At 41.7% G+C, this 11,220-nt stretch overlaps 1 protein-coding gene across 1 annotated transcript; it reads left to right on the top strand.

Annotated features, from left to right (window-relative positions):
- The first annotated feature begins 1,980 nt into the window (after positions 1-1,980).
- Positions 1,981-6,780, top strand: LOC116923636 (pinopsin). The gene is made up of 7 exons (XM_032930116.2): positions 1,981-3,277; positions 3,348-3,412; positions 3,491-3,582; positions 3,650-3,875; positions 4,789-4,921; positions 5,569-5,994; positions 6,057-6,780. The coding sequence occupies exons 1-7, from the start codon at positions 3,029-3,031 to the stop codon at positions 6,492-6,494; spliced, it is 1,629 nt and encodes a 542-aa protein (XP_032786007.2). The 5' UTR covers positions 1,981-3,028; the 3' UTR covers positions 6,495-6,780.
- Positions 6,781-11,220: the final 4,440 nt, after the last annotated feature.

Raw genomic sequence — 11,220 nt, 5'->3', positions numbered from 1 at the left:
ATGAAAGTCCATGTTTCGTTCTACTCGACATTTTAAAAATTAAAAGCCAATAAACATCTTCCCAGGCACAGCATAATCAAAATGAACTGTAAGTCAATTTAGGCCGAAATTGACTTTACTCGAAGAGATAATTCTAATAGCGTATCGCTATTCAGTTGTAGGTCTACACGTGTCACGGTACAGTATTTTTGTTTAGAGATTCCTTAGCCAAGCATTAGGGACTAATTGATAGACCCAGCTCGTAATGCGTCAAAGACATGCAGAACTGTCTGCCCTTTAAAGTTCTATGCAAATATGGCTACGATGGAAAACTAAAAGTTCAATAAAAAAATACTAACGGAATGTCGGCCACAAACCTCGTTGTTATGGTTAATTAATTACGACATCCGCACAGATGCACCGGAACAAGAAATCAAGAATCTATTTGCAGGGACCAAGATGCTGCAGGCGCTCTTGCATAAGTTGTTTTTAACGACCTTTTGCGCTTTGGCAATCCTTAGCTGCTGGATATGTGTATAGGCTACATATACGTAAAAGGATATTAAAGCTGGTGTAATCCGCTCAAAAGATTTTGGTAGACCGTATTTGAAGACCTATACGTATCTATATCTTTAAGCATGGAACCCTGTATATACCAGACGTTTGAAGAAACTAGCAAGGAGGGTTACGGATTTCGAATGTCAAACCAGGTGCACTTCGCGGAAAACTTCAATTGGAACGCAAAGGACACAATGACGGAAAATGATGGCGGGGAAAGAGTTATGCTGTGTTTGATGTTCATGTATATATACTCACTAAGGGTCTAAGATTTTTTGAGGATTAGGCGTGGCTCCGAGGATGCTGCCTTCGAGACATATACGCCCATGATGTTTATACAAGTGTATATTTTTGGTTTGTGCATGGAGTTCATGTGGTCCGTATGAAAACACACGGGGGCACTTTCAATGCGTGTCTTTCACAATCCTTGACAGCAGCAATATATGTGCAGGGATTGTTAACTGTGTCTACCAATATAGGCCACGGGGAGGATGTCAAGTGCGCCAGTCCATCGTCTGGGTAACTAGCGAAATGAGATACAGAGGCAACCTATATACAGCACATATGCCTTTACAGATAAACATTTGTGGCAGGGATAAGCAGGTAGTCAAATTATTCAATTGAAACAAATTATATATACTGTGTATACAGCGTAGCAATATCTTGTTGCGCTTTTTTTAGAAACAATGCGGGCGTTGCTGAATGTTACACCGTGGCACGTGTCATACTCAATGGCGTCACGTCGCCGTGCATCAGCAACGTTCGTTTCCTATTTGGCTTTTTAAATCTGAATAGACGTTACAGCTGAATGTCACTGAACAAGGCAAAAGCATTTTTTTCTTTTTGTGTGTGTTTTAACTTCATTTTTCTGTCGTAGGAAAAGGAAATTTCTTCGACAGCTGGAACAGTTTTCGACGCGTTCAAGGCAAGGGGCACCAATCGCTACTTGCCAAGATTTTCTTCTTATTATAATGAAGAGTGCACAATACGACAGCATAGGTATAAAGACATTTTTGTCTGAAAAATCAATTTTAGCTCTTAGTTCTTCCTCGTATTTTTTTACGGCAGAAACCTCAAAGTGGCAAAACGTGTACAACGCGACATTTCCCTTTTTCTGCATCGAATAATCTAATCGAAAATGTCAAAGGGAAACAAAATGATTATCAAGGCGTGATCAATTGAGATACTCACATTTGCCTGTAGTGCCATATAAGAAAACTAAAGTAGTTGCGCATCAATTCATTAAGCCAGTCGTGCGTCTTTCCTTGGCGCATCCCGCTGCGCTGCTCACAGCATCAGCACGCACTTGCCATCACACCGACCTTTCCTATACATATACACACATTTATTGGTGCTGTGCTATACTAGTAGCAATCTACACACAGCAAAGCTATATATATATATATATATACGTATAATAGCAGCAATGGCACAGGCTGTTCACAGTTAAAGCGCAGCAGAGTCGGGTGAAGGAGCGCAAGAAAAACAGTTGACGTGATATTCGTTTTAAACTTGTGTCATCTAACTGCGAATCAGAAATGTTGGGTGAATCATTGTCGATAACGCATCATTAAGCAGACAGAGTGATTTAACGTCTGTGTTTCTGTCTAGGAACAGAAAGTTGACCGTAAGTCTGCATTTAATTAGCGCTCATTTGAAACACGCGTTAGTTCCAATTTTTAATTGAATTTCGATGCACACGTCGAGTTACAGCATCAGTGCCTCTTTGCGCAGGGCCTTGACATTGGCTATTCTCTATGCGTGCGGTTGTATAAGCTTTCACGGAACATCCGATCCGTACACGAAAGCAATTACTTCAGACCCTTCGTCCCCATAACGTGTTCATTTAAAAAAAAAAAAAATAAGAGAAAACGTGGTACCGACTCAATTTCAATAATCGATCACAGTTCATCTGATGGAAAACGGAGAAAGATACGGAAAATGTTGAAACCCTCAACTAGAATCATCATTAATGGTCAGATTCAATAGCCCATTATATAAGAGTCTCCATATACGGCAGATCATGTGTGAATCGCAGTTGGGTGTCAAATGGTACTATTAGATAATAATAAAGGTTCAAGTTTCATATAGGTGATATCCACCAACAAAACAGGAAACGAATGGGTATAACCATCGTCACCAAACAGCACATCACAGGACCACATTGACTGGGCCAAATAGTTAGCGAAATTTCAAAAAAAAAATGAAACAAGTAGAATGGCAATCCTAGAAGACGAGGGGTGACAAAGAACATTAGACTATAGAGAAACAAGGACAGAGATAATATTGAACTTAGTTTTAAAGCAATTGAAATCTTTACTGACGCACGACATTCTGGCAGAGTGACAACACAACGGACGAGTGAAGAGCAACGACAGGTTACACTTTTTCACGGTCGGTCATGAAATATTGAAAAAGAGAAGCAGCAAATGTTGGACAGCAAGACACCACCTCCACTGCGATCAGTAGCACGCAAAATATTGCAGGCGATATGTTGATGCCATTGGTCACGGCCTTTGTCGCCGGACAGCCATCCCGTCAGCGTCATCTAGTCGACACGGACTTGATGACCAACGAATCATCCAGCGCAGCTCAATCGGATGGTGACGGAAGAATGTCAGACCCTTTGTTAATGCCCGTGTGGGCGTACCAGACAGCAGCCGCTTATTTGATTGTAATCAGCATCGTCGGTTTGGTCATGAACATTCTTGTCATTATCGCCATCGTCAGCGATCGACAGGTAATACACCTGTGGCAGTTTGTCTTGCTGCTCTCACTGATTCAGTGCTTGAATGTTTCGGCTTCGGAAGATGACGGCGCTCAACTGGATGCTGCTCAATTTGGCCTGCTCTGACGGACTCATTGCAGGGTTCGGGTAAGTCTGTACAACATGTCCGTTTTTCTTTGATTCCAAATTGAAACGGATACTGCGGCAACGCTGGCGTGTAATTAGGGCGCCAGTTTCTGCCTCGGCTGCGCTACAACACGGATGGCCATTTAGTGACGAATTGTGCATCGCCTACGCCATGATCATGTCCTCTGCAGGTGCCCCCTTTCAATCCAACTCTCCTCACGAGAAATAACTCCATTATTCAAAAACTATCCGAAACAGGGATAGGATCGATAACAACTTTAACAGTTTTGGCCTTGTGGCGATGTCAGTTGGTTGTCTATTGCCCGGCGAAACGGAGCGGCGCTTTTGCCAACAACAACGGCGGAAGGCTGGGACATTGTCAGCCCGTCCTTTTGCTGGCCATCGTCTGGGCGTACACACTAGCCGTGACTTGCCCGCCGCTTTTCGGATGGGGCCGGTACGACAGGGAAGCCTCTCACATCAGGTAATGGTAAAATGCGATGATATCTTGGTTGCCTAGCAACCGTTTCATTGACTTTGTTAACGGCTCAAGTTACGAGCTAATTATTCAGTCTCTCAAACGTGACACTGTAAATGCTCGATTGCCTTGACAAGCGTTAATTGTTGAGAGCCAAATTGCATTTGTTTGATCGCGTCCTGATCCAAGTCATTCGTCGTCAAACTTGTGCCTCCGTTACATCCAAACAAGACGAGAAACTTTGCTGTAACGAAGCTCTCTTCTTAATTGCTGCACCTGTGCATTAATTTTCACCTGTGCAGGCCACTTTGTTCAAAACGTGGCGCTAATTCGTAGATTTGGAGACGAGTGCTTAGCGTTGCTTTGTTCCTATTCAAAATGCATACACAAAGAAAGAAAAAAACGAACGAAATTCATCAAATGTTCGCAAAGAGGCAGGGTAAGAAAGAAACAAGTCGTCAAGGTAGTGAAACAAAAAATACGGGGGGGGGGGAGGAAATTTTTGCACAGTATTTCTCAGACAACCGATTATGAACCCAAAGCAAAAGATTCAAGGGCAACGTTTTTTCACCAAATTTCACTGGAGAAGGTTGGGTAGGCAAATAAGAGCGGGAAACGAAAAATATGTAAATGACCAACGTCAACCGTGAAAGCAGCCTTAACATTCAATAAGAACATCAACATAATCGGTTTCAGTTCAGTAAATAAAGGAACTGTCCGAGTGTACTTACAGCTTGGATCCGTAGAGCACAAGAGTTGAATTTATTAGGCCGATTCACGTGGCTATACACCTTTGGAACAGGTGTAGCGTTACACCTAATCTCGTAAGCAGCCCACATTCAAGTGGGATTTAATGTGCGTGTACCAGGTGAACTTTTACCGTTTCATTTTTCATGTTGCGATTGATCATTTCAAACAGTTGCTCGGTGAATTGGGAGTCTAAAATGGACAACAATCGGCTGTACATTTTGTACATGTTTGCCTTTGGATTGTTCGTCCCGTTGGCGGTGATCGTCGTTTCTTACGTCAGCATATTACGCGTCGTCAGAAAGGTATGTTTTTTGTTTTTTTAAATTCTACAATAATTCTTTTGTCTCGTTTTATCGGATTGAATAATGACATAAGAGAATAGATCATTTGTAGTTAGAGACTTGTTCGATCTCTTTTAGTGTGCGATTGTTTTCGGTTTGTTTTCATTGAATTTCATGCATGAAATCAAATTTTGAATAACAATGTCAAAGTTGACATAATAAGTTGTCGGCAGTTTCAACTACCTAGGAAACCTTTAAGGAAAAGTTAGTGCGCGGAATTCTGTTAGTTAATTAAGCCAAAATGTCTTCCGTTTTCTTTGATCCATCCGTTGTGTTGGCTCAACTGCAAAAACAAAGGAATACCAACAAAATGATAACGAACGCATAACTTCTCCAGTATTTTCTTGCTTTGGCGTAGGGCCGCCTCTTTATTGAGAAGAACTGAAACAAAAGATTCCCATCATTTCAATCAGAAATGTCTTGTTTCTGGCTCGGCTTAAGTGCTACTACTAAACAGTCGCCTACGTCAGCCATCTTGTTGACGAGCGAATGTGTTATTGAAAGGCTCAACATCATTAGAGAAATAGAAATTCGTGGAAATCTATTCGGCAGACATCATTTCTAGATTTGACGTCTATGAATTAATATGTTCTGGCTTTGTGATACAGGCGGGTAAATTCAAGAAATCAATGACGGCGTTGCACAACGTCGGCCAGCCACAGCAAGAGATAGCTGACCAACAGTCCACCAGCAATCAGCAATCAACCATCAGCAACCAGCAAATGCAGACGCAACACAAAACGGAGCACAAGAAACAAACGAGTGACGCAGCCGAGAAACGTGTGACGGTCATGGTGGCCTGCATGGTCGGCGCCTTTCTGACGGCCTGGACGCCCTATTCGATTTTGGCTCTTTTCGAAACATTCACGGGCGAAATGGGCCTTCCGTCGAATGGCAATTTTTCATGGCAAGGCAACGGTGACGAGTTGCATTACGTCGGCACAATTTCGCCTGGATTCGCCACCATTCCGTCGCTTTTCGCTAAGACGTCCGCCGTCTTCAATCCACTGATTTACGGACTGCTCAACACTCAGGTGAGAATATCTCCAATGTCACACCGCAATTGAATTCGATTAATTTGTTGGTGCCATTACAGTTCCGCACGGCTTGGGGCAAATTTTCTGTCCGCTTCCTGAGACGACGTCAGCGTCGCAAGAATAAAGAGATGCGACCTTTATTGAGCTGCTTGGGCCATAAGACGCCGACGTTGAAGCCGTCGATGTCTGTCCATTTCTCCATGAAAGAAATGGTGTCCAACGAATCTCAATCGGCTTACGTCATGGCAACAAGAGTGCGCACGAGTCCTCCTGTTGCTCATGGGCTCCACCAGCAACAACAGACTGATGACCGAGCGCATAATTCATCGATGCCGGTCGTCGAACCTGCGACAACGACATCGGTCATGAATCCATTACAACAGCGTCAACAAGAAGATGCGACCAGATTCGTGGTCGTTTGTTTCACTTCAAATTCGACGAGCTGTCAGATCGTTGACGACATTGTCCCCAGATCGACGGATGAATCGGTTTTATGAAATTTATTTCAGCGTCGTCGATAAAACGGCACGTGAAATGATGTCGGAACCTTTATTGGATTTCACGCGGGGAAGAACAATTCATTTGACGCAGATGACAACTCATCGGGGTCGTGTTTCATTCGACATTTCAAATGTCAATGTGAGTGGAACCATTCTCCGCAACGCGCAACAATTTACCGACTGTATTTAAATGCATTTAGTTTTTCCTGCAAGTTTTCGTGAAAAAATAGAGAAAAGATGTCGGATTTTTGTGTTGGCACATTAAAGCTGAGGGAGGAGAAAATATGAATTGTCAATTCCATGTAGAGTGTTACGACGCCTATCCCACGCATCTGTCTAGCCTACGCAACTGTTCTGATAAATCGAAAGCAACTTACATTGATGTAACTATCGATCTGAAAGGTATGGGAATAACGAAAGGAAATAGCTAAAGGAAAAATATGGATAGAGCTTTCATGTTCAGCTATCCTCGCTGTGACTACTGATTTACGGTGACGCAACATTCGTTCTATTCACGTATTCACCGGGGGAGGGGAGAGGAAAGTCGGTCAACTCTTCTTTTTTCATTATTGCAAGGACATGTGACATGTTTCATTACAGATGGCCTAGTTAAATCTCTGGATGTTTATGTAGAGATGAAGCAAACATTGTGAAGGTGGTTCAAGGAGATTGGTGGAAAGCTCTTCATCTTTGAATGAACCATCGCCGAGTGCAATATCTGTGATGCCCTGATTTTGATTGTTTCAATATCCAGTACACACACCGGTCGCCCATTCTTCACCCGTAATCAATGTCGATTGAAAAATCTATACAAGCTTTTGCAGGCAAAAAGGCAGCCCTTTGAAAATAGGAAGAATGTTTGGCTGTAGTCTGCACACGGACTACAAGTAAGAAAAATAAAAAAGCTGTTTGATATCGGGCTCCACTGGATATACAATTGTAAGAATGTTTCTTTCTTTCTTATTGACATGTCATTTGCATGGGCTCTATCTTTATTCAATTCCTATATTAAAGGATGATGTTTATTGCGTTGTTACATGTCGGTGTCGTGTGACTGTACAGTGTATGCACTCATATCGATTACTACATCGATGTCAAACAATAACAATGGGCTACGCGAATCGCTTTCTCGATGGCTTGTATAATATTATTGCACTTTTTCATTACCACCATTTGGAACAGGGAGCAAATCACTTTGCGGTCTATAAAGATCAATCTGTTTTTAGACGAGACGGCCATCGCTCTCTCGTTCGGCATTGTGCGCAATGCTGTGCTGTATATTTACGGCGTGATATTAAAACATTAGCCAAGTTGACACGTCCCTTAAGCGTCTGTCGTATTATCGACGCACAATTGCGCAGTCTTCTCATCCGTCCATCTCCCCCCAGGAATGCGGATGCATTGCGGATTGTTCTTTTATTTGATTCTTTATTTCTTCCCCTGTCGCGACGAACGAGAAATGCAGGAAATCATGTGCCACTAATTTAGCAGTTTCTTTTCGCAGAATTCCTGCCCGATGTATCGACATCCACGGTGATTTTCTGGGCAATAAAACACTTCCGCGTAACGTGAAAAAATAAATATAGTGCCCGGTGATTTTTGCAATTACCGCGTTCATCCATCACGTAGTCTGCCGTCCGCATCGTCAACATCGCTTGGCGATACAGTATAGTCTGGCGATCCTAATCAATTCTATCTATATGAAGCCTCTATACATTAAGCGAGGAAGAATAAGAATAGCAACAACAACAAAAAAAGAGGAATGACATGGACGATAAAAGTGCATTGGACATATTGCCTCGTGCGTCGTCACGGTCGTCGACGATAGCGCAGTCTTTCCTTAATAGACAAGTAGAGAGAGAGATATGATCATGTATAGTTATAAGAGATCTACTATATATAATGGCCACATGCACGTGTCACTGCATCTTTAATTTACACTAGACACAGAAGACTGTACGCACGGCGTTCTTTATGACAGCCAGCACGGATAATCAATACTCGTATATACGTACGTACAGTGGTCCAACAATGAACGCTATCTATGGCCTGCGGATGCCACATTCACTTTTATAGCAGCCAATTGCATAGTTATGAAAGTGCGGTACGTATATTAACTGATTCGGTTGGAACAAGAAAATGGAGAATCCCGACTTGGTTCCATTAGACGTACGTGTTCACGCACGACTGCTATTAACACACCAAAAAAAAAGGGAGAGGCTTGAAAATACAAGACGGTCAAAATCCATCTGCCATATGAATCACATCGTGAAGACACAGAAGAAAAAAAATCGATTTGAAAACTATATTTTGTGTGATGACATTGGCGTCTTTGCTCGCGTGTTTCTTGTGCATCCAAGTTGTGATGTGAAGCACAGCAACACTGTACATAGAGTCACGACAAAATGGCGAATGCCATGGTTCCACTGTTCCAATCGTTTTTGTTTCAGTCAGTTGAACGCTGTGCACGTGACATAGCAGAGCGTTGAAGCTGCGTGAAGCCAACGCAGTTACCTCAATTATGTGTACAAGTTTTTTTTTTTCGGTAGAGAACGCTCCCTTTAAGATTTTTTCAAGCCCCAAAACGAATCGTCAAGACTTTTGCTACACGCACGTCGTGCTGTTTGCATTTCTCAACCTTCGAGAGATCCTCGTCTCTACTGCGGAACACACAGTTTAATATAGCCTTTACAAGCTCCTTTCATTTTCCTCTTTTATAATAATTGTGTATTTTTGCGCACGTCCCACTCGACGCCAACGTATGAAGGAAATGATGATACTGCTCAAATATGTATTATTTGTAGGCCTTGATATCGTTGATGCGTAAACGATGGTACGTTCGTATTTGATTCAACAGATAATCGAGCGTCTCCGGGGTGTTTGCATCCGCGTAAAAACAATGATCTCGTTCATCAAATATAGGTGGATAATAATTGAATAACAGTGCTATGCGTTTGTTGCGTATTTAGCGTGTGTGCGTGTGCGCCATTATCAGAAACGAAGGAAAATGAGTCAACCAATGATGAACTTTTGCTTTTCTCGTGATGCGCGTCAGATGAATTCGCAACACTTTGATGACTATTACATATTGATGCCATTTTAAAAAAAAAATGTTTGATTTCGGATCTTGATGGCTGAAATATAAAGATCGTTGAACCGATGATTGTAAAAAAAAAAAGAAATCCTCATGGGAAGGGAATGTTTTATAGACATTTCCGTTTCTCGATGCTGGGCTTGTTTTGTTTGTCACTGAAAATTCAGATCAAAAGGAAAAGTTTGACTAGATGTAATCAGTAAGACCAGCAGTAAGCGAATGACGCGATGTTCTATATGTCAAACTCCCTGAGAAATTCTGTGTATAGTTTCTTAAAGGATCGTCTTCCTTCCTACTTTTCATCGCGAAAATGTAATAGAAAAGGAAATGTATTGTGATGTCTTTTGATGTCGATCAAAAAGCCCAGCAAAGAGACAAACAAAAGCTTGTCTCAACGAGGACAAGAAATAATAGGTCACGCAGTTTATCGAGATTTTTAGCATTTAAAAACGAAGGGTAAACGAGGATTCGTCAACAAGAGCTGCAAAAGAAAAGTGGAGCACACACTTGAAACCAAACAAAAAATGGCAATTTATCCCGCACGCTCTCCGCCAAATATCCAATTCGCTACGACCTGCTTATAGAACGGCAAACAAGGAAATATGTGGAGCTTTTTCCTTGCCACTATACACGTCTGTATATACTCAACTGATGATGAAAGCAGCTGCGAAATGAAAAGATTAAGAAAAAGAGCTTTGCTCTGCAGAGTATAAAAGCAGCAATAAATTGCTTCAATTCAATCAGCCGAGATCCTTTTAATGTTAAACACATAGCTTTAATTCCAGTTAGAGTGTCTCGCTGTTCTAGTGGCTGAAGGAACAGACCCTGTCGATGGCATTTGAAAGAAGATCGTCAAGTTGGACACATTTCATTATACCATGAGTTAATTAAAAATACAAAAAAGTCGGCCATCTTTTGTGAAACACGTGCCCTACTTTATTGGCTGTCATTTTGCACATTGGCCTGTCGGGCCACGTAACCCAAGAATGCGTCTTAATCGATATTTCCAATTTCGTTCCTTGTATTCGATGTGTCTGGAACAATCAAAAAGCTGATTTGCATGGCCCAAAAATTCGTTCTGCCTTTTGACGTGCATCCAGAAAAAGGCAGAAATCGATGACGCACGAACAGATGAAGAATAAAAAGGAAGAGCATCGATTGGTGACCACGTCATTACACAAAAGACAAAACAGATCTATATTCATCTTAAACACAAAAAGGAAGAGGAAATCCATTCATTCAAATCTATACCCGAAAAAAAAAAACACCCATCCTCTTTTCGGGATATTATTCGACTCACGACATCACCCGCATCGCGTGAAAAAGGTCCATGCAGAGACGTGAATTCAATCAAGTCGTATGTTTTAGATTCCCAATTGTTTGCAATATGCGATGCAAGTCACGTGGCTTTGCCACATTTCTTTGAACACAGCACGACACCTTTTTCGTTCCCATGCTCTCATTACTCTAATGAGAAATTATGTAAAAATCGTTTAAAACCTCGACTTTTTAAATGATTCCCCGTTGTTTTAAACCAAATAAAAGTGTGTATCACTTGGACGCCATTTCTATCGAGACCTTTCTTTCTATTTTTAAAAGATTCAAACACAAAATACAAAAGAAGATGTC

This window comes from Daphnia magna, linkage group LG5 (genome assembly GCF_020631705.1).
Source record: "Daphnia magna isolate NIES linkage group LG5, ASM2063170v1.1, whole genome shotgun sequence".
Classification (NCBI taxonomy): Eukaryota; Metazoa; Arthropoda; class Branchiopoda; order Diplostraca; family Daphniidae; genus Daphnia; species Daphnia magna.
The sequence above is the reverse complement of the archived record's forward strand: the minus strand, read 5'-3'. Positions and strand labels throughout refer to the sequence as shown.

What these genes read in the sequence shown, in the direction of transcription:
- LOC116923636 (XM_032930116.2), top strand. Translation starts at nt 3,029, where the DNA reads ATGTTGATGCCATTGGTCACGGCCTTTGTCGCCGGACAGCCATCCCGT. An exon ending in TATTACGCGTCGTCAGAAAG is followed by an intron (nt 4,922 to 5,568) that starts GTATGTTTTTTG and finishes TTTGTGATACAG; the next exon opens with GCGGGTAAATTCAAGAAATC. An exon ending in ACGGACTGCTCAACACTCAG is followed by an intron (nt 5,995 to 6,056) that starts GTGAGAATATCT and finishes GTGCCATTACAG; the next exon opens with TTCCGCACGGCTTGGGGCAA.